The sequence below is a fragment of the Nestor notabilis genome, unplaced genomic scaffold, assembly GCF_000696875.1.
Source record: "Nestor notabilis isolate BGI_N333 unplaced genomic scaffold, ASM69687v1 scaffold1765, whole genome shotgun sequence".
Lineage (NCBI taxonomy): Eukaryota > Metazoa > Chordata > Aves > Psittaciformes > Psittacidae > Nestor > Nestor notabilis.
In genome coordinates this window covers 37,790-61,195 of record NW_009929603.1, presented here as the reverse complement: position 1 = coordinate 61,195, position 23,406 = coordinate 37,790, and the positions used below count along the sequence as shown (strand labels likewise).

Here is a 23,406-nt window from a genome sequence, read left to right as displayed (position 1 = left end):
TACCTTGGCACCACAAGTATTCAGAAATATTTTCCTTTTAAAGGTATTGACTGGCAGAAAACAGGGTCCATCCCAAACCATTTATCTCCAGATCTCTGGCTGCTCTGTCTGAGCAGGCTATGATGGGATGCAGAAAAGGGTGGACAGGTAGTTGATCTGTGTACACATTCAGAAAAAGATGCCTTCCTAGAGTGTGATTGTCCTTGTGGACAATTACCACCCAGAGGCAGAATAAGCTCTCCACAGCAGGCACAGCAGTGCTGCACATGAAATGGGCAAGGGTGGGGAATGTTATAAACAATACAGGAACAGTGGTGACAGGTCTGTGTGCCCATCACTACATATGCAGAGCAGTGAGTGATCAAGTGAGTATTAATCTCACAGATGGCTTCCCTGGAAACACAGTCAGTCTTCAGAGGAGCTTTGCATTATGTTTCAGTGTTGGCAAGACCAGACCCAGCCTAGGCCAATTGTACAACCCTGTAGTCTTAAAACGCTTTTTACAGAATAGCATAATCTAACAAGAGCAGGCACTGCTTTACCTGATCTGGAAGAGATTTCCGAGAGAGCAACTACTCAGATCAAGCCCATATATAATCCAAATTCCAGCTAACCCCCAAGTTCCTACAATCCCGCTGGTAGCCTGTGCTTGCCAAACCAAGAGGTGCCTCAAGGAAAACAAGAATGGCTAAGGGTTTCTGTCTCCAAAAAAATGTTGCAAATTTATATTCCTATAGAGACAATCCTGCAGGGATACGAGTAGGGAAGTGGGGAGGCAAGTCATTTACAATCCGTCTGTGCTTTTTTGGAGGGAATGAATTCTGTATTTCACACATCCCAGATCAAAACTTTGGACTCTACCTACGTGAAAGTTTTTTGCAGAGCACACTGAGCTCAGCTCAGCATGGCAAGAGTGAAACCAAGGCATTGAATCAGGACTACAGCAAACTTCCTTGTTGGCCTGTTAAAGCTGAAATTTCCCAGCCCAGTAAGCATGATCATAAATGTACAATCTCTCAAGGGTTGTAACTCTGGAGCTGGTGCTTTGCAACTATATGCCAGGGGATTAAGTTGAGGATCCTAGGTTTCCAAACTGGTCTGGAGTTGGAAGAGGTTCTGGGAAGTCACGTCCTGCCTCTGACATAAGGACATCCTTCAGATAATTTTCCCTCCTCCACTGCTTGAGGGAAAGAACAGTGTCCCTCTTTGGCCCAGAAGAAAGATTTTTGTGACACATGGCCTTTGAGTGACATGGTGGGAGTAGGATGTAAAGTGTTGGTCTTAAGGAGAAAATAAACACGTATGAAAATTGAAGCTCTTAGACAAAGTTCCCTCAGACCCAAACCAGCTAGCTTTTGGTGCTGAGTGTATGCACCCCACCACTCAGTTCCCGGGTTGCCTGAAGGATCATTACCTACAGCTGCCCCGCATCCATGTCTGGAAACACCACACAGATTCACTGTCAGCCTCTGACAGCATTTTCAGTCCTGTGAGTCTTCAGCAGTCAAATTTTGGACAACTGCCTAACTGGTGGTATTTGTCTGATAGTTACTCAAGAGAAACTGAAAACTTGAAATGGTGGCTCAAATCACCTGATTTCATGGTGATCCTCAGATGTTCTTTGCTGTGTGCAGACTGATTGAACAAAAGGTCACTGCACAGTAATCACAGCAGAACACAAACTAAGCAATACATCTCAGGGGGTCCTATGGATGAGCATTTTTGTTTTTTTAAGATATATTGAAAATAGAGCTAGTGGAAAGTTGTTGGACAATTCTGGAGAGCAAATACTTTATCTAGGTACAGCACGAGTGAGTGAGAGCCAACTTCCTGTGCGCTATCCTGCCAAGAAATCTTCATGCTGTTCTGGAGAAAGGAACCTCTGGGCATGACAGAAAATTTGGCTCTCTGTAGTCCATTCAGTCCTCAGTTTTACTGCTAAGTGAAACTAGTTTAATTTTTGCCAGCTGCCATGGCAGCTTTTGTGCACCGAGAAATGGATATAAAACTTCACTTCTTCTGAGGTAGGCTGTCAGATCTGTATCAGCTCCAAGAGATCTAGTTTGGTGACCACCAAGATGCAAACACTCATGACCTGTTACCGATCTACTGGATCATCCAGTCCTTGTGTTTCTGAGGCAGCATAAGAGCTTCTAATAGTGAATGATTTCCCATGTGCTATATAGAAATCACACATCACCACATCCAGCATCTCTTGTTTCACACTTACAGTTATTCCTACAGGCAGAGGAATGATTTTTCAGTCATGCCCATGGAAGAATGACTGGTGACTTTGCTGTGCAAAATAGCAAATTACTTTATCTCAGTCTTACCTTATACCGTGGAGCAAGTTTTAACAACTCCCTCAGTGGTACATCAGAGCCCACCACACCCAGGAGAATGCCATGAGATCGCTTAAAAAACAGAGGAGAATCCATTTTCAGAAGCAAGACCTGGGTAATTTTCTACCTGAATACACATTATTGCATTCCTACAAGTCTGTTTCATATTCTCTCCAGGCTTGTGTATGTTAATTGAAAACCAACTAACATACCTCAAAAAGTCTAAAGAGGTTGCTCCAGTGTTTATGGAGAGGAGTGTTTCTAGTGAGCATTTTTAACTATAGTTCAGAAGTAACATAAAATCACTGAAAACAAGTTTTGAGGGAAACCCCCTCAGTTTCAGTGTATGTAAATATACAGTAAGGACAAGGCAATCACACAAAACAACATGGATTGGTTGATAACTTGGGTTGCTTAAACCAAATGCCAAATACAGAACTGTTAACCTAGGAAAAAGGAATGCCCCATGAAATGGGGAACTGACTGTTTAATAAGTGTCTGGAGAACATGATGGGAAAACGACTCACAGCATCTCACTGCAGCGCTGTGTTAATACAGGTTAAGGCAAGCCTCAGGTGGAGGAGGAGGACAACTTTTTTTAGGACCAGAAGATACAAAAGGGCACAGGCTTTTTAATCTGCAGAGAATGTCATTATGGCAGGAAGGTGAGACCAGACAAATTGAAAGTGGAATTTAGACACCAGTTTTTAAGGCAGAGTGAGAAACCATAATAGAGACGTCGGGATGGATGCCTTTCTTCAATGATGCTTTTCCCAAACACAGGTTATTCAGCTCATGAAAAACCGTCTATACGAAATGTAAAGGTCTGCAGTAAAAAGCACAGACTAGACAAGGTAATGATCTCTTCCAGCCTGAAACTTTATGGGTTTGTGAACTAGGCTCAGTTTGAAAATGGAAGGTATGAAACAGGGGAAATACAATATTTAAGGGGTATTTTGAAGAGATAGCATTCAGACCATTAATTTTGTCAGATAAATTTTCAGCTGCCCTTCCTGGCAGAGGTCTACTGCAGTCTGTAATGGCTGCCTGTTCTTTCAGAGACCCATTGGCTTTAAAACCTTGCAAAGGTCTGCTGTATCCTTTTCACCTTTGCTGGCTGAAGGAGAGGGACGCCCGTGTTGCACTCACCGTCTCGTTCTTTTTGCTGAAGACTGGCATAGCCACTGTTGTCATGAGCAACAGACTTTGAGCCTGAGATGCAAAGAGCTGCCACAGAAGAATGAGCTGTGTGTTAGCAAATGCAATACCACAGATAGATAACCCAAACGAAAGGCATTGGAATTCCCAAAGACCCCTGAAGTTAATTACAAGTAGCCACCTCCTTGCCTCCCACACCGCTCTAAAGACAGCACTTTTCAATACTCTGTATCCAAGAGGATCGTGGGATGGATGCTTGCTCGTGAGGGGTGATCATGATGGGATGAATGCCAATGAAATGAGTTGAAGCAAGAAAAATTAAAGAGCTGTTTTAATGAAGAGACAGAAACCTGTAGAAGGGGTGGCACGATTTATACCCACCACACATTGGAAGCGTAGACATAAGCGCTTATACAACAAGTGTAAAAAACCACCAACACAAGGAGTACAGGATAGAGAAAAGCAACACAAACATGAGCAAAATCACAAACAAGATGTCATCTATATTGCAAACACATAAATACCACAAATGAGAAACACCAATGGCAAATATTTAAAGGGCACAAATACACACAGAGCCTGCTTATATACACTTGCTACTTAACCATCTAAGCTTAGGAAAAACAGACAAATCATGATCCAAACAGATCATGGTGAGCTATCTCTACAGGGGATACAGGACATGTACGTGTAATGGGGAACAGATACTCCCAGTTCTGCAGAAGGCAGATGCTCTAAAAGCACACATGAAAGGAGGTAAAACAGGTAAGACACATGTGAAGAAGTCTCCCAAACATGCCCAGCTACCAAAAGAACCTAATCCCTCAAAGCCAGTAGCATTTCCCTCTCATCTCTTACTTGGTCAAAGAAGTAGTAAGGCAAGAAAAGACCTTCTGTCTCCATTATTATACGTGCTAGGAACCATAAAGGAGTGAGTCAATCTATAAAGTCATGTGAAGGAGACTTGAGCCTGCTATCTTGAATTACTGGTCTGGATAATTCCTCATGGAAACTTTCCATTCACAGCAACAGCCACACTAACACACAGCAAGTAAACTTCTCCAGTGCTTAGTGAATATATGGAAAAATAGGTATGGTGAACTAAGCTACTGCACAACACAGACACCCCTACCTACTCTGAACCAACAGCACAGCTCTCCAGTACATCCATCATTTCCTCTCCTCTTCTTGCCAGTGTAAGAGGACTCCACCAGTGCTGCAGCCCCTGCCCCCCCAGATGTACAGGCCAGCTGTGGCTGTGAGCACTGGCACTGGCACACCAACTGGCACAAGGGAAACAGCACGCTCACAAAACACAGGGGTGCAGTTACCTCCTCAGACTGTGGCAGCTAGTGAGAGACACGGATGAACAGATGAATGAGTACATGAATGGAGGGGTGAATCAAAGACAGGAGAGGTTGGGATGGAGGAAGAGAATAGCAAACCAAGCAGCAAGAGAAGAGAGGCAGCAAGAAAAATAATGCAACAATCAAGTCCCTGTGGCTGCCTTGGGAAGTGTGACACCATACACCAGTGCCAGGGGTGGCACGCCTGCTGATAAAATAAACTTGCTGGGTAGTTAGCAGCAGTTCTGGAGGCTTTGCTTTGCATGCTCAAGTACCATGTCTCCAGCTCTCACTCAGCACAGCTCTGGCAGCAGAAGACATCCCCACGTCACCCTCACTGAGCTAATGTGCCACAGCTGCAGCCTTAATGGTCAGCCACAGCACAGAGGTGGGGGACAGTCCCTTCCCACAAAAGTCTCCTGAGTGTAGCATCTATGTACTGTTGTGGTGCAAGCCTGACTGCCTTAGAGGTATTTCTTGGGGTTTATGTGGTCTTGAGTCTGAGCACAGCATCAAGCACTACAATGGGTGACCCAGGTCATGTTTCCTGCTACAAAGCTAAGCTTAGTACCCCTAGTTCTACTCCAACTCATAAAGTTCAGGTTTCTTACCATGGATCTTAAACATGAAAACTGTGGTTTGTCCCTAGGGCTGTGGCAGACACCCTAAAGCTGCTGCTGGCCAGATCAGAGCAAATAACTTCAGTCCCACAGTGGGACAGGGACATCCTCAATTTTTCTAGAATACTTTTTCCCCTCAGATAGTACAAACAGTTCTAAGACCCCGGGTTTGTTTTTGAAAGAGGGAAATGAGATTTTTGGTCAGGTCTAGCTGTCACAGTTATATAGACACTTCTCCAGGGTGGAGAGTCCAGTGTAGGAAATAAACTTCATCCCCCTGAAAGCACAGCCCCAGAATAAGAACTGTAACTTTCTCTTTGGCAATGCAAAAAGGCATGGAGGTGGAAGCTGAGGAATGCCTTCTATTTGGGGAAGTGCAGGGGAAGACTCCTTCAGTGGAGGTCTACTCCTTTGTCCTTCCCTTCGCTCCTTTGAATTTCAAAGCCTCCTTGGCAATACACTACCATAAATAGCACTTGCTCATGGTCCAAATGTCTTCCCATACGGCAGGCCTGTGACAAAGCAATGGGAGTTCGGAGTGCTGACTATCTGGTCCTTTGCCGTGTGTCCTTTACCCACAGGGCTGAGTACAGGGCCACTGCAGTGACATTAGGACTTGCTAGCTCAAGGAATGAAAGAGTGAGCCTGCTTCCCAAACTGAGATCAGTATCTTTGAGTGGCAAGCAGTACGCATTTAGCTACCAGGCTGGAGGAAATAAATCTCTGTGACCCATATCCTGAGCTGTAAATCTTTCCTGTGAATAATCCTTTAGAAGGCAACCTGCTTTCACACAAGCACTGCTTAAATCATGCTGTACCTGTGTGATTAGCCCTGGGCTCCCTGGTCACTGCAGATTCAGACCTGAGTCTGCATACACATCTCAACTCCAGAAGTGAGCAGAAAAGAAACACTGTCTCAGCAGTGCCAGAGCCCAGTAATTTCTATCAATCAACCAACTCCTGGTTTTATTCAGATTTATTTAAACTTATTTAGATTCTGATACACGTAAGATATTTAGATGGATCTGGGACAAGTTATATGCCTAATATACTAGCTGGGTGTCTAATGCCTTTTCCAGTTTGGCCCATAGGCCCTACTCTTTGCTGACTTAAAGACTTGTCCTTACCGCACTGTCCATGTAGGCTTCAGTCCAAATAATGTCATGGTCATGGTTGATAACCATGGGTCGGCTGAGGACATGCAGGTACTCCATCACGTTCTCCTGGACGTCTGCCAGTGTGGAGATCTGAGTGTAGTAGCCTTCATGGAGAAACAGAGGTGTGAGTCACGCTGCTCACATGTCTTCAGTATTCTAAATGAATGTCTGTGCAAAGCTAGAAAACTAGATGCCAAAGACTATATGCCCAGATGGCTTATCTGCTCTTTACAAAATGTGCCTTGACATGCCTTGTATCCACAAGCTTCTGTGGACATATGTTTCTGTGGAAATCTAGAGTTTCAAAGGATTGGCTCTGTTCTTCTCAAAATACTGGACCAATGCACAAGACCAGAGTCCTGATACCATGCCAAATAGATGTAAAATGTTTCTTTGTGTCTTAGGCAAAACTTAAGTAAAAAAACCCGAGTAATCAGGCTGCCTTTGTTCCTGAAGGCCAGACATACGCAAACAAAGTATTCCACCAGGCTACCCGCTTACTCTGCCCAATTTTATATTAAGCCCAAACTCTCAACTTCTCTTCCAGACTTTTTCCAGCACTCTACTCTTCAGTCTGCCTAGCTTTACGTCCAAGGATGGTGACTACTTCCATCTACCTGTTGGAAGCAGAACCTAAAAGTGCAAGTTACCTATTTTCCTCTGCCCCTGTAGATGGACCCATGCCAGTCTAATACTACAATAAGGAGTACAGGGGAAGGATGTTTTCAAGTTATCAAAAGGCCCTTAAAACTCTCTGCTTAACTGGTTAGAAATGTTAACACAGTGTAATGTCACAACAAGTCCTGCTTCTCATCACATGGAACTGATTGGTTGCACTTGGCATGGGACAGAGTATGTCTGATAGATAGAAAACACTGCCATGTGAAATGGCTCATGATCTGATAATCTTTGTGATATGGAAACAGTGTGCTTGAAAACAAGGACTACAAGAGCTATAAAATGCGTTGAAAGAGAAGAACCAAAATCAGTGAGCCTTGTGCAGAGCTCAAGTCTGGTAACTGAGAACTCAAGTGCAAAGAGCATAGTTTTGTTCTCTGGTTATTCAGGAGAATCCATTCTCACATTTTATGTGAACCAACAGTGCAGTGAATTCCCTATCACTAATCTTATGGCTGATTGTGCAATCTGAAATCCAGGTTTTTGATTCATATATCAAAAACTGAGAGTATTAAGTGTGATTCATAGTGCTAATAGACAAACATTTGAGCCTTGGACAGCCCCAGCTCACAGATATTCTGCAGGCTAGCAACTCTTGTCTGTCAATTATTTTCAGTAGCGAATGCACCCGTGCATTTCATAGCCTGCTGGAACTATTGCTCAGACAGGAAAAGAGTCAATATACCTAGCTAGTCAGCCCCCAGCTTCAATCTTCCCTTCCTTTCCCTGTTTAAGCAGGATACTGATGTAACAAACATTTTTGCCTTGTCTCCACGCAGGCTGAGGCCAAGTCATGCCCAAACACCTTTTTTTTCCCCCCTCTCTTCTTTTACCCTTGCAGAGTCTGTTAAGGCTAACTGGACTTTTTAAGTGGCCCCAAAAGCATAGATGTGATTCACCTACTCTGAATGGATTTTCCCACTCAACGCCATTTCATGCCAGGAGGAGAGAATATTGGGTTTGTGATGGGATTAACAAACTATTCTGGTACCTCAGTGAAACCACTGTCACACAAAGAATTTGGCCAGGATACAGGGGTTAACCTGCAGACTTCATGAAAAATGCTGTAAAATCTTTAAAGAAGAGATATTAGTTTTTTATCTCAGCCAAAAGATGTCACAGGCTTTCTGACAGAGTTTTAGACGGATTGTCAAAAGCCAGCAAGTGGGACACAATAAGCACAGGGGCTTAAGTGGACTACAGCCAGCACGAATCTCGGTCACAGTGTCCCTTGGCACCGTGACAGGAAAATGTGGTGGCTCAGCACAGAGGACTTGTGTTAGTTGGACACAGTCACTCTAAACGTGGACTAGCAGGGTCTGCTTTTTCCTTAGGCTGCTTTCCAACCAAGGGTTCACGGGTCCCAGGTTGCAGTAGGTGAGCCTTAGAGGGGTCCAGGGCCCTGTGGCTGCAGTCCATGCATGACATACGTGATGGGGTTCAGGGAACCATTCCCATACAGCACCTTTGTTGTTGCAGGCAATCCATTTCACGTTGGGGGCAAAAGTGACCTCTCGTCCAATGAGGTAAGTGAAAACCCGGACCTGGGAACAAGAATGCAAAGATAGAGGAATAAGGCTGCAGTGTGCTACCAAATCCAAATGGCTGAGGTTTAGCATTCTGCTATGCGCTGGTGTGAATGCTTATTTGTGGTGCATAGCAATAGCTCTGCCTTCACACAGGGACAGGAGCCTCTTACTCCATTTGTTTTGCATTTTGTGGGCTGGAACTTGATTTCCAATTATGATTAGCCCAGAAAGCCCAGTAGCACCCGAGGTCATCTGAATAACAAGGCAGAAGTGCAAATTCTGTTTGATTTTATGATAGCAGCTCTGCCAGGCACTCAGCAACCACACGCAGAGAGGTTTATAGCTCACAGGAATCCTTTACCCAGGAGAACAGCTGGCTGCATGAATCATTTAGAGAAAGCTTCACCATTTCTCTTGTGTTTGACCAACAACAAAAGAGCCAATCCTGAAATAAACTGCTTTAACAGCCCAATGCTCTGGCCTCTCAGTAGGCTGCTTCTCTCTCCCTTAGTGCATTGCTGCTAGCTGGGATGAGGTAAGCAAATAAATCAGGAGGGTTTAGGATGAGCCCTGCTCTCTTCTACTTTCACAGTCTGCTTTGCTCGTACAAGCCTGTAATCATAGGCCTCAAGGTAAATAGGACTGGAAGGCACCTAGAGAGGTTGTCTAGGCCATTCTCCTGCTCACTATAAGAACTGGTAACAGCCAAACCTTTCCTAAACAGCACCAATTATAAACAGCCTTGGATGGGATTAAAATTCTTTTTTTAAATTATTTTAAATACTCAGCTTAGTCCTTATCATTTTGTCAGGAGAATGTTTTGATTGTCGCACCTTTAGAAATCAAAGTGTATGAAAATACAATAAATCTTCACTGAGCTGCAGATACCCATTTGTGATCCTACCACCTCTAAAATCACCGCAGCAGGCTCCTGCCTGGCTGCTTTGCTTGTGTTTACAGCTGCATGCATGTGGGTATTGAAGGATGTGAATGCTCAGCTCTGCCTGACATCCTGGCTCATGCTCTTCCATTCCCACCATAGCAGGATAGCACCTTTCCTCACCCTTTTCATTTAGCACTTCCCAGACAAACCTTCCGATCTGGCCAGTTGTACTTTTCAAACACAGCTTCATAATCCTCCACTGCTCCGTCTGTGATCAGCATGATAGCTTGGTTACACAAGCCTCCTTGACCAGCCTCTCTGAACTGCAAACAGAGAGGAAGAGCATTAGTTACCTCTGCACGGTCTGTTTCTGTGTAACTGCAGCCTATTTGTTCATGGTGGGCCAGATCCTGACTTCCTCTTGTAAACCTCACACTGTGCTCAGAAAAAGCTCTGCTTAAATAAGGACCATGTTTGTATTCTGCATATAATTGTTTTATTTACACAGCCCTACCTAGCACAAGTAGGCACAGGAGGCTTTACAGAAGTAAAATAATGAGGAAGTAAGTGTTGTGGAGGAAGGGTGCGACTCCCTGCTGCCTCACATCTTACAGTCACATCCGTTTATGCAAACAACTATAGGCTGACCATAAACACTGCAATTCTGATTTGACAGCAATAACTGTCACTTTTTATGGCAGAAAACATGACAGGAGGAGGAAATGAGACTCATTATTTCAGGGCAAATCCATCAATCTGCCAAAAAATAGCAGAGAAAAGCAGGAACATATGAAAAAAAAAGAGCATTACTGCCATCAGGGCTGAAACAGGTTATGAATGTGCCAAATAAAAAGGCCATACACTATAATGACAGATCATCTGTTATCTGTGCATAAGTGATATTTAATGTAGAGTGGAGGTACTCTGGGACTTTGGTACAAACATTGATGTGCTCCCAAGAACACATGAAGAGGTGTTGAATGGGCATTGAAAAAGCCAGACCCTGCCTGTTCAGCCAGGAAAAACAGCCTTCAAGTGCTGCTTATCTCCTGCTCCTGTCTGCAGAGCCATTTGCCTCTCGGTTCTCTTGAGCTGGTGTACCTGAGAGCACAAGTGCTTTATGCAGCACCAACACAGGTATTGAATTAGCAGTCATCACAGGAGGTAGCAGAGGCCATCAAAGCACAAAAACAGTTACTTTGCTGCAGCTCCTAGCTCAGTGTCAGCATGTGCTCCTCCTTGCAGAGCATCTCACTGCTTCTGAGCGTGGAAAAATCTAATCAGCAGAGGAGGATATGGAAACTGGTGCAGAGTAAAAGAAACACAGAAAGAGCAAGATACGACAACTCTGCACACAAGATTAATGAGAGGCAATGGCGTGAGCTAGAGAGCATATGGAAGCCTAACTGAAGGGTGACTAATGTTATATCAAACACAGAAGCAATTTTAAACTGGAGAGGATAGTTATATCTTATAAATGAGGAAAAAGGTATCCAAGTTGCAAGACTAATTGCATAAAATGAAAGCAAGCACTGGGTGGGAGGATAAGACCACAGGATGTAAACTGGGACTTTATAGACGTTTTAGGGTTCAATTAACAAGTCCCTTCTGGTTCGGTAATGCTTTGTTAGGACAGAAAGCAAATGTCTTTACTAACACAGATGGTACTGTGGTTCCACTGCAGATTAACATCATGACCATGGATACCTGGTGCTAATATCACCATAATGCCTCCTTCCATGGCTATTTATATTATCAGTCCTTCCTCCTTCAACATTACTCTCAATATCACCAAGTATCTGTTACTCTACTGCAGTACGCATGGATTCACCAGCTTCTGAATGAGACCACAAGTGTGAACCCATCTCTCCCTGTTTCATGTATCACTGACCAAGTGATACATGGTACAAGTGATCATGAGAGAGAAGGATGGTGTAATAAGGTCATTCCTAACTAGCTGTTCTTAGGCAAAACATCTGTGTGAATTACTGAATCAGGATGAGGTAGTTGGACATGCTCTGCCTCTTTTGTGTCACCACATTGAGAGGGGAGACAGACTTGCTCCCCTGTTGCTGTGGTCATACCAACACAACAGTAGGGATCTCCTGTGTTTTCCCTACGGAGTCCCCAAAGTCTGACATTTCCAGTTGTCCAAAAAGCTCCTAAACCTTGTACCATGAAAAAACCCATCGGTGCCAGCTAGAGGGTAACTGGAGCTCCAAAATGGGTCAGAATACATGTCCCCCCTTCAGCAAGGAGACTCAGGGCAAAGGCTGAGGGTGCACAATGGGAACAAACATAGGATGTGCTTAGATGCAAACAAAAGGGGAAAAGCAGTTGATAGCTGCATGGGATTCTGCTGCAGATCATCAGGTAGGAAAAAGACAAGGAGTCTCAAGTGAGTTATTTCTAGGGCAAATTAACAGAGAGAAGGGCTAGTGTGAGCATCCATTAAGGAGGCATAGGATTATGATGGTGCAGGAGATACTGTCAGAATGAGGTTTAGATCACAGATCTGTGAACCTTGTAGTTACAAAAGCAACTTATTCCAGTCTGTTGCAATCTACAACATATTTTGTTTAGATAATAGTTAAATTAACACTTAATTAAGGTCACCCACCATTTCAAACTACTTAAGATCTCTCTTCATGTAGCTTACTTCAGACCTCATAATACTGAGATACTGAGAAATTAGATGCTGTATCAGAACCAGCAATCTCCTAATTACAGGAGTAGATGATATTTTCAACAGGGAAAATGAGATCATCAGTGTCATAGAAATAGAGATTAAAGAGACAGATTTAGAAAACAAATGAACAAGAGGTAATCCCTGGTTTTTAGGTTCTTTTGTGGCTGGCTGCAGCTGTAGCAAATGATCTGACAGCACTCACATCAGGCTCTGAGCATAATTCCCTGCTCTGACTGAAATTTCAGGAGCATGAAAGAATGGGAGAACAGGAACAAGATGTCTGCTGAACAGATGCCTGAATAGGTGCAGGCTAGAGCTGCAGTTGGCAAATGAGATGGAGTTATGTATTCTCCCATATAACTTTGGTTGTATTGCTAGGAGCAACAGGCATGATCTAATTAATTCAAGGTCAGTCTCTTATACTCCCTTGTTTGCTCACTGTCATTTACTTTGCAGTTACAGCCTGGCAAAAGAGTTACTAGTGAAGCAATAAGAACATCAGCATAACTCAGTGATGCACAGGCACACATGAGGATTATACACATCAGGCCAGATGACTGAGCAGCCCCTCTTCATCTTCTTCTGCCCCATTCTTATACGGACCTGCCTCCAGAGTGGCCTCTGGAATTACTGAAAATTCAGACTTAGTGGAAAGTGTCTTATAGGTAGAAAATTAGCTGAAAAGAAGGAAACAGAAAGCTAGTGAAGAACAAATGAGAGATGGCATTAAACAAAACAGCATAAACTGGTAAACAGGAAATCTTGAGCTTTGCATATCCTGAAAAGTTTGCTGCAGAATCCAGGTCCATAAAAAATGTGAATGGAATCAAGAAAAGATTTCTAAATGTTCAGAGAAGAAACAAGAAAGTGAGTAAAAAGAGTATGTTGCCAGATGATAAAAACCAGAGGGAAATGGTCAGGCAGAGATGCTTTATAGCCATCATACTTCATCATCAAAAAGACAATATTGTAATGGCTGGGCACACACTGAAGTGATAAGAGACAAAGAAAAGAATGAATGAATTACAGGCAGGGTCACAAAGTGGTAGGGTTAAAAAAAAGTTAATTGAAAGCATTTGAATAATCTCTGCTCAGCCGGAAGGGAAAGAAGCAGCAGGAAGGGAAAGAATTGCAGAAGGTGTTGCTGAACTACTTGCCTCATGGGCTGAGGCCTGACTACAGCTGAGATCCTAAAGGACAAAGCAGGAATCAATAGAAAACATGTGCTACAAGAAGGGATTAAACTAGATGGGTAAATTGTCCCTTAAACATTTAGCACATTGCTAGAAAAATCAGTAACATGGTCCTCTTGCGAGTGTGCAAATTCCATGCTTCCTCACAGGAGTGGGAGATAAGAAGCCACAAACTCCTTTGCTTACTTTCATCAGCAGATGGGCTCATTCTTCTCACGACACTAGTTTGCTCAAGTTACACAATTTTACATTTTGGTGAAGTCCAGTTTGTTAGCAGTTTCACCATTTTCTTTTCACCTATAGCTATTTTGGAGTGACTTCAAAATGTATGTAATGCCTGAGTTCAGCTGCCAGTCAAGGTACCATTAAACCAGCTTGGTGTTAAGATCCAAGGTGGGCTCAGAGAGCAAAACTTGGGATTTCTTTTCCTGCATAGGGTCAGAAAACATCAGCTTTCAAAGTCCCTATTTAGTCTGAGAATTATCCCGAGAAAGGAGGAGCCATAAGTCACAGATTTTATATAATCTAATATATTTATATCATCCTCTTAGGCTTAGGGTTGCGTTTGCTTATGTATATATGTACTCATGTATCTTTGGCTCGTCTATAAAAATATATAACTATTTTTACAATTGATGGACATTGGAAAGGCTGGTCAGAGGCTCAAATACAGAACAGGAGGCTGAATATTGGCAAGAGAGGAATACCGCAGAGGCAGATCAGCTGGATAGGAATTAACAATGTGAGAGTGTCTGAAGAAATGTAGCTGTTGTCTTACATTGTGTTAAGAGGACTATGGTGTGTAAAACAAGGAAGGTGATTATTCTGCTCTGCTTAGCACTTGATAGCTCTCAGCTGCAACACTTACATACTGTTGGGACGATGGTGTTTCAGGGAAGGCAGCCCGAAAGCAGCCGTGAGCAGAGCAGCAGCCAGAACAAAGGGGTATAAATCCTACAAGAAAAGGGTGAGGGAACAAGACGTGCCAAGCTTGTTGAAACAAAGAGAAGACAGCAGTGAGAGCGACTAAAACTTGATAAACAAGGAAGTAGCTCACTTGACAGAACTTTGAAGCACTCTACGAATGTACGCTCAAGACCACAGTTTCCCTGGCACGGATATTTTATTGAAACCACTTGGTGTGTGGCTAAATTGGAATAGAGAGTTTAAGTGGTTTATTGAGCATGACAGAGAGGGGCAGGGGAGGCTCTGGCTAACTGTTCTCCTGAAGCTGTTCTGCAGATTGCATCACAGATTAAAATATACCCTGTCTACCCCAGAACATAATGGAGGAAAACATAGATGGTGAGAGACTGTGCTCTTCTGCAACCCCTCTCTGCTACTCATACCTCACTGAGCAGGTCTCTAGTGGGCTATTTATTCCGCAAGCAATTGGACTGAGGAAAATTACCAGGGAAATGTTGTAATTGCTTTCATTACAGATATTATTACTGGTTGTCTGTTGTAATCAGCAAAGCCTGTTTCATCAGTGTGATGTAGCAATTTTTGTTTTCTTTCTTTTGCGTATGCTCCTGTGAACAATAACAAGACAGTCTGTGAGTAACAGCTATGACTACAAGCTTAGAATGTGAATGTTGTCTGATGGGAGGGGGGTGGCCAATTCCACCAAAGTTCCCCTTTCTCCTGTCTGCATGACTGCAGCAGCACAGATTTATTTCAGGGCACACTGACAGACACCCTTTCCCTCCCCTACTGCTGATAGAGATCTAAGAATGTCTATGATTTCAGAGAGTATGTAAAGCATATGAGCACTTGGCAAGTGATACCCTTTTGCCTTAAGCTGTGGTACTTGCAGAGCCTGGGGTCCTCCAGCTGGTGGTATCAAGACATTCTCTAGATGAGCCCTTAACTACAGAAGCTGCAGTTTGGGGAAGGCTGTTCTAGAATTGCAGACATAGTTCTACACTTGCATGCCTATGTAGGTGCATGACGCTGCTTGCACACTGAGACACCACCTCTGTCTCTTCTGAATGTATCCTGGGTTCAGCTGTAGCAGTCATTTTTCTCCTTCTTAGTAGCTGGTGCAGTGCTGTGTTTTCAGCTTTAGCCTGAGAAGAATGCTGACAACACACTGGTGGTTTTAGTTGTTGCTAAGTAATGTTTACTCTGACCAAGGACTTTCTCAGTCTCATGCTCTGCCAGAGAGGAGGGGAAGCCGGGAGGAAGCAGAGACAGGACACCTAACCCACACTGGCCAAAGGGCTATTCCATACCACAGCACGTCATGCCCAGTATAGAAACTGGGGGGAGTTACCCAAAAGGCCCAGATCGCTGCTCGGGTCAGGCTGGGTATCGATTGGTGGGTGGCGAGCAGTTGTGTCCTCTCCCCTTGTTATTCCTCTTATCATTATTATTGGTAGCAGTAGTGGTTTGTATTATACCTTAGTTACTGGAGAGCTGTTATCTCAACTCGTGGGAGTTACATTCCTTCGATTCTCCTCCCCATCCCTCTGGGAGCAGGTTGGGGAAGAAGCGGGGAGTGAGCGAGTGGCTGTGTGGTTCTGAGTTACTGGCTGGGCTTAAACCACGACAGAATGTCATCAGGCAGACAGAAGTCCTGGGATGAAGTTGCAAAGTGCTACATTAGGTATTGAGAAATCATCTTTTCCTCTGATGGAAAAATTGTTTAAATATTGTGATTTATACAACACAGGCCTATATAGGCTCTGGATCTTTGTTTTTTAAAGTTCAAGTTAATTTTGCCATAAAGTTCAAAGGTACATGTAGATAAATCTAGCAGACCTATAGCCCATACAATTGTTCTAGGTTTATATCATTACTGCTTTCCTGGTCATCTCAACTATCTTCCTCCAAAGATGCTGAAGCATTACTACTAGGAGTGCTGCCAGCCTGTTACTGCATTGCCAAGGCTACACCACACTCTTTTCAAGTTGCCATTAATTCCATCACGTTTCTGTAATCACTGACAAGCACAGCTCAGCCACCACCATCTCTGGGTTTGACTCTGATGGTGTTTGCACTGGCATAAATCAGGAACAGCATTACCATACCCAACAAAATCCTTAAACTTTCAATTTGCAAAATAAGTTATACTGAAGAATCGTTCTCAGGGTGTCAATATCTCTAGCACATTACTTTTAACATCAATGCCATCATTACGGTCACTAGCATCGCACCGTATACATATTTTTGTCAGCCCCAAAGACATTGGCATCTTTAGGCCAACTACACTAAAGAGAGGGCCACAAGGAGGGGGTTGCATGTGTGTGTTCAGCTGGTTCTTCATCCTTTTTTGTTAACCTTCTTTAAGAAACAGAGTTAAATTTTATGTTTACCTCCAGGCTACTGAAGTCACAATTGTTCACATAAGGCATTGAATCATTTATGATTCTTATCACAGGACATGATCAGACTGGCTGATTAATTCTTCTGTACCTGAGATTTCTTCCCCAAGCACTGACACTCAAAGTGACATTGAAATAAATCTGAAGCCTAAGAATAGTCTTTCACATCTTCATCATCATCTACTTATCAAGGCTCACATTGTAATAACATTACTTACGACTAGAACTGTCACCCTCAGCTGATCAGTTATATTTTATTGCCACCATCTATAACCAAGGTGCCTGAGCAATGCCCAGTCATGTGGCTCATTAAGGAAGCACTCATGAGGCCACAGCCTTGCGGGGATTGGCAGCCTCAAGGTGCCATGCACAAACTGACACCTCTAAAGTACAGGGTCACCCCTGCACACTGCTTGTCACAAAGTCAGGGACTGTGAGATGAGCTTATGCCGCCTCCCCCCTGCTGCACTGTGAAGGATGTGCTAAGTCATTAGATGCAGAGGGGAAAGTAGGGCTGGGCAGGGACACTTGTGCCCAGCACAAGCATCAGCACTGACTCTTACCTCCCTCAGTATTTTGAAGGACTCTGTCAAAGCCTTGTTCACAGTGCCCACTCCTTTTGCCTGCAGTTCATCCACCAGCTGCTTGAAGTGCTGGCAAGAAGAGGGGGAAAAAGGCAGCAATGAGTTGCAGGCAGGGTGTTCCCTTCAGCAGAGGGAGGAAAGGGTAACCTGGAAAAATCTGTGCTTTGGGCTCCTGATCCTTCACTGCTGCTGGCAGGGCAGTCCAGCACTGTAATGGGTGGAGGTGGCAAAGTCAAATGGTGGTTCCATTGGCAGCACCATCACGTTGCACCATTGCCCAAGCAGCCAGAGCAGGACTGCATTTCACAGTCTACCTGCTGTGGACCATGGGCAGCCCATGAAACATCATGCAAGGGACAAAACTATTAGGAATCAGACTTTCCCTTACCTACCCCTTCAGGAAAACAAACAAACGAAACATTCCTGTGCATGCAAGATCAACAGGACTGGGGAAAAACAGGCATTGTTCTGATTGTAAATGAAACCCTCAGAGAGTGCTCTCTGCAACATAGAATCCAAAATGGTTAGAGATCCTTTGGAAAATGCTGCAGGTGACATCACCCTCTGGAGTCATACTCTGAAATCCAGGGCTAAGAAATTTGGAGAGAAATCTGGTGGTTGAAGACACGGAGGGATGTGCTACATCTGTGGTATTGGTACAGAGAAAAAGGAATTAAAGAAAACCAAACAGTAAGAAATGCTAAAACTACGAGTCAGCCCAGGGGGCGGTGGAGCAGCTGGATGCAGGCTGGCCACCTTGGGGCTGCCGAGCCATCCTGGATGACAGCAGCAAACCCCCTCATCAGAGAAAGCTTGCTGGCAGTCCACCGTAGCAAAGGATCAGGCCAGGCTGAGAACATGTTCACTAGGAAAGGGCTGATTTTCCTCCTTTGAAGGCTGAGGATGTGGGGTTTCAAAGGTGGAGACTCTTTTCCCTCTGCATGCTGTTCTTTCATAGCAGTCTGGGCTGGGTCCACTCAGGCTCTGGCAGTGATCTCTTGTGACACAGGGAAGCTGGTTGCTGCTGGTTAGCTAGCCAGCTGACCCCATGTTACAGTGCCTTTGTGTAAGCAAAGGTGAACCACAGAGCCAGCACGTACCACCGAACTGGTGCTTGCTTCTGAAATGCAGCCCCACACACTTCTGGGAGATGGTTGTTTCTTGTCCCTGGAGTTTCATGCCTTAGCACCTTAACCTCATGTACTTCTTACATTAAGAGAGTTACCTTAATAACACAGGTAGGAGCCTGATACTCACCTCTCTGTTATCCCTGTCTGCTTGGACCAGGATACCCTTAAAACAGGGTTCAATAAAATGCACATAATCATTATACTGCAAAGAGAAAATGAAAAGAAAGGGGCAGTGATTGGAATAAAATGAGCTCATGTCCTAGGAGGATGTTCAGAAAACGGTATGGAGCATTATACCATTTTATACGTGTTTCCCTTAAGAATTGTTTGTAGTGATCATGCAAAACAATTTTGACAAATCTCAATCTCTTTGAATAATGCATTTATTATGGTGCTTTGCTGAGTTCTATCTGGGTATATCTACAGATAGAAAATGACTTTCTTTTCACTCACACTGTAGGGATTTCCTCCACATAAGCTTATGCTCTTGGCCTTGCTTCTAGCACTATTTGCACATATTTTCGACTTCTGGAAACTCTGTGAGTCTCCTGTCAAACCTCACAAGTCATTTTGTATCCTAATGTCCAATGCCTCTGGTGCATGGCTGAATGACAACATTTTAAGTTACCACATATCCACCAAACTGTGATAATTAGTGGGGTATATTCCTCTAGCCTGATACTTATGCGAGGTAAAACATGCCAGTATAAACCTTTTCCTGCAAGGTTCAGAAGAGCATCATTCCTAAAAGCGTGGCTAAGAGGCTGCTAATGCTCAGCTTAGGAGCTTAGGTCAGGCTATAATGTGTCTGAGCCGGTAGGTTCTCGGTGTGAGTACAGTAAAGGAGTATATATTATATGCTCTTTTGGGGGTTGTTTTGATGAACAGATGATATTTCAAACTCGTTAATGGCTTGCCTCCATTTTTCTGCCAACACTGTTCACTCTTCCAACTATCCAGCCATATAAAGACAGATCTTTACTGGAGTTTCTAAGTAACTTACACAATAACAAGCTATTGGCAAAAAGTAGACTTTATATCTCAGTGACTGTGCCCTGGCAAGCTTGTATAGAAAGGAGCCCCGGGAAAGAGATTGTGCTTGAATTAGCTTTTAAAATTAGGAGACAGGCAGCTGTTTGGCTTTAACCTGGCATCAAAGCCCATGGTCTTGGCCTGGATCATGGAAAAGCTTTGCTTTCTGTGGTCAGTAGTGCTGGTTCTCTGTGGGTAACCAGTAGATCCTCAACCTGTCCAGGACTTAAAAGGGGAGATAGTAACACTGAAGCAACCCGACCAAACTCCATGCAGACCTGTGCAAATTGGACTCGATTGCAGCCTTGCAGGATGCTGGCTCACAAAAAGGTATACGGTGGTAATTTTCTAGCCTGGAAACATTATTCTGAGGATTATACTGCGACTGAACCCTAACACAGTATTACACTGTGCTATGCTAGGTGAATTTATTAGCTCTGGTGTCTTTCTATACCACTTTATCTGTTGCACTCACATCCCTAAGTAAGCAAAAAGATGCAGCTGACATCCTCCATAGAGGGGGGTGAGATGACTTAGGAGCCACCCCACTGATCACAAGAAGCCAGCTTCCCAAAGGTAATTGCTTTTAATCCACCATCCAACATAGGTACTAAGTGTTGTAGTTACACCACTGTAGTGCCTATAGTTTGCTAAGGGGACTGAAGAGCTGGTATAAGGCACAAGGAAGACAACTTCTCACTGAAAATGGGACATACTTACTGCAATGATGTTGACAAAGTCATTTTCTCCCAGAGTATCTAAAATGGTGGTAATGGTGTGTTTGGCAATGGTCATCCGCAGGCCCTTCATGCTCCCACTGACGTCCACAATGATGACAATGTCCTTGGGAGAGGTGGCCGCTTGGATGTACCTTTATAAAAGAAGAATCCAAGGAAGTAGGGCGAGCGTACAAGGAGGAGGAATGCTGGGCATGCTGCTGTCTCATGATGGTAACAACAACAAAACGTGTGCCACAAACACAGCCGTCTGGCAGGGTCAGACTGGGCATCCAATGGGTCCCTTCCTGCCAACCTGCCTCTCCCACCAGCCCCAGCATCTCACTTCCCACATTGGCAAGTGCTGGGCCTGCTGCAGACATATGTCCAGATACAGCTGAGAGTGACAATTGCTAAAGCCTCCTTTAGCCATGCTGAATAGACTGAGTAAATACCCCACAACTCTGGAGTCTAAACAGCCCCATCCCTCCAGTTGCAGAATTATAAGGAGGATGGGACAGAGGAAGGACAAACTAGTGGTGATTTTCATGTGGCACATGTTAGATAACATAAGGAAAGCTGGAATCGTCAAGTGGTAGGGCTTCTAACCTGTTACTGCCTTTGTTTATGTACCCCTCATGTCTTGCAGAAGTAGTATGGGATAGTAGCTGCTGATCAGCAACTCACCAAGGTGTCACCTTGGAAAAGAGAGAGGAAGACTGAAAAGTGCTTTGGCCAACTCTCTCCAAAACTCTTACCAGCCACGATTCCTGCAGTCAAAGGAGATGACTCCGTTCTCATCTGGTAACCACTTTATTCCTGAAGGGAGCAGCAAAAGGAGCAATCAACACACAGCGAGGCAGGCATCTGCTCCCTGCTCCCCAGGGAACTTCTGCTGAGACCTAGCTACCCTGCAGGGGCACACAAGTCTGGCCAGCAAAAGCAGTGGCTGTTCTGTAGAAATACAAGCAGAGCTGCCTGGTCTTCAGCAGTCCTAAGTAAACTCTTTATTAGTTATCTATATAAATACGTTAGATTCTGGGGAACAGTTGCACTTACTTTGAGCTTTTTGCCACTTTGATGTAGTTCTCAACATCTTTTTCTCCCCGGCAGTGATTGAGAGCATAAAAAAGCAGCAACGGAGACAGGAATGTGACCCAGATTCCCTGCTAAAGGCTCTGTTCACAGTCATCTTTACCTTCCCCTTCCACAACACATGACAGGTCACAGAACAAGAGCATGCAGCCACATGAAGGGGCCACCAGGCTACAGCTGTGGAGGATCCTGGGGGCTCCTCCAAACACAGGCCCTCCCCTCTTGCTCCACGACCTTACATGCAGCTCTCAGCTTGTGAGTGGATAACAAGTCAGACTGATCAGCTGCATCTGCCACGTGTGGCCTCAGAGATGGAGAGGGGCTGTGGCTGCCTTTAAAAAACAGAGGAGCATGAAGCAGGGAGCCCTCCTGCAGCACCCACACTCCACCTAAGAGATGGGTGCTGCCATGGTGCTTTGTGAGCTTTTTGGAGCACCTGTAAGTAGACTCCTCTGGGATTGCAAGAGCAACATGCTTGGGGGGCTGGTCCACGTGGGAAAAAAGGGGGTTATGCCTGTCATGAACACTATTCCTTCATGATAAGTGGCAGCAGTGCCATGCACCGAGTATTTTTCTCACTGCACCCTGCCCTTCATGGGGCCACACTGCCCTCAACCTTCCCAGATTGAGCTCTTCCATGACACGGACCCTGTCCTGCAAGACTATTACATTGCACTGAAAGAGTGAAGCTGATCTCTGCTCTGTTACCTGGGTAGAGCCTGAAGAATCCAGTGGAGCTGCCAAAGTACTGCCAAGTCAGTGTGGGATCCCTTTCAAAGTTGTCCACAAAAATAGGATTCAGGGCTTCTGACATGTAAACACCATTCAGGATATCCGGGTCTGTGATGAAAGAATAGAAAATGGGGACAAAAGTGCAAAAGAGGCGAGGTCACCCTCCACCTCCAATGGAGGGAGATGGGAACAAAGGCAACCCCAGGAGAAATGCAGCCTTGTCCAAAGCTTTATCATTGAGCAGGTTATTGGGTGCATCACTCGAGTAAATCCTGGAGGCCAGGTCACCACTGGCCACTACAGGTCATCTCAGCTTGGTCATGCGGTGTTATCCCCATTTCTTTTTCCAGCCTTGTCTGCCCTTGGGCATTACGTCTGCTTGGAAGAGGGCTCCAGGAGACCCAGAAAACCAGCACTGTGCTGAGTACAACTGGCCACACCACATAGGCAGGACTCAAGAGTGTTTAAATTTATGTTAGTTATAATTACCTAAAACAGAGGAGCTCTAGGATTTTATGCCATTTATCTCTCCTCTTTTCCCCAACAATTCTTTCTTTTCCTACCCTTTCTTTTACAAAGCCTGAGCTGTCCTCTCTTGCCCCTGATCTCATCAGAATCAATACAAAGTTGCACGCTTGCAAGAATTCATAAGAGGCAATATATATTTGGTGTCTGTGTTGACTCATTGCCTCAGGAGACCAAACACAGCAGCAGCAATAGAAACAGGGAATTATGAGACTAGTCATTGTAGGATTAAATGTATTAATGTTGAAAGGGATATGGGGCTTTGACCTAGCACTTCCTGCTTAGTCACTATACTAAAGGCAGTTTTGGTCAAAATAGGGGAAAAATTGAACTGTGACTCCCCCAGGGATGAGGCCAAAGTAACTTATGCATGAAGGGAGCCAGAAGAGCTGTGGAGAGCCAGGCTTGCGGCAGTTTGCAAGAGAGGGAGCAAGTACTGCCAAGCACTGGTCCTGGCATGAGCCCTGGGCATGGAAGTGTCCCTCCTCCTCCTCCATCTCCTACTCATTCTCCAGTCATAGCAGCTGGATGGTTTGTATCAAGCTGTAGAGGCCAGTTGGGCAGTGCCCCTCTGCTGTCTCTGACAGCATCCATTTGGCCATCTTTTCCCATATGCTGCTCTAGGCATCAGCCCTCTTTGTGTAGCTCTGCTGTAACTGCCCACAGCCAGC

General features: G+C 44.5%; 1 protein-coding gene across 1 annotated transcript in view; it reads right to left on the bottom strand.

Annotated features, from left to right (window-relative positions):
• The window catches only part of CACNA2D4 (calcium channel, voltage-dependent, alpha 2/delta subunit 4), a 55,702-nt gene that overhangs the window by 15,214 nt on the left and 17,082 nt on the right, over positions 1-23,406 (bottom strand). Inside the window, exons 6-15 of the mRNA XM_010015046.1 lie at positions 22,187-22,318; positions 21,142-21,202; positions 20,388-20,538; positions 18,763-18,837; positions 17,485-17,574; positions 9,923-10,036; positions 8,767-8,845; positions 6,594-6,727; positions 3,492-3,569; positions 2,334-2,414 (exon numbers count right to left, since the gene is read on the bottom strand). Coding sequence (XP_010013348.1) covers positions 2,334-2,414; positions 3,492-3,569; positions 6,594-6,727; positions 8,767-8,845; positions 9,923-10,036; positions 17,485-17,574; positions 18,763-18,837; positions 20,388-20,538; positions 21,142-21,202; positions 22,187-22,318 — 995 coding nt within the window. The remainder of the gene's footprint in view (positions 1-2,333; positions 2,415-3,491; positions 3,570-6,593; positions 6,728-8,766; positions 8,846-9,922; positions 10,037-17,484; positions 17,575-18,762; positions 18,838-20,387; positions 20,539-21,141; positions 21,203-22,186; positions 22,319-23,406) is intronic.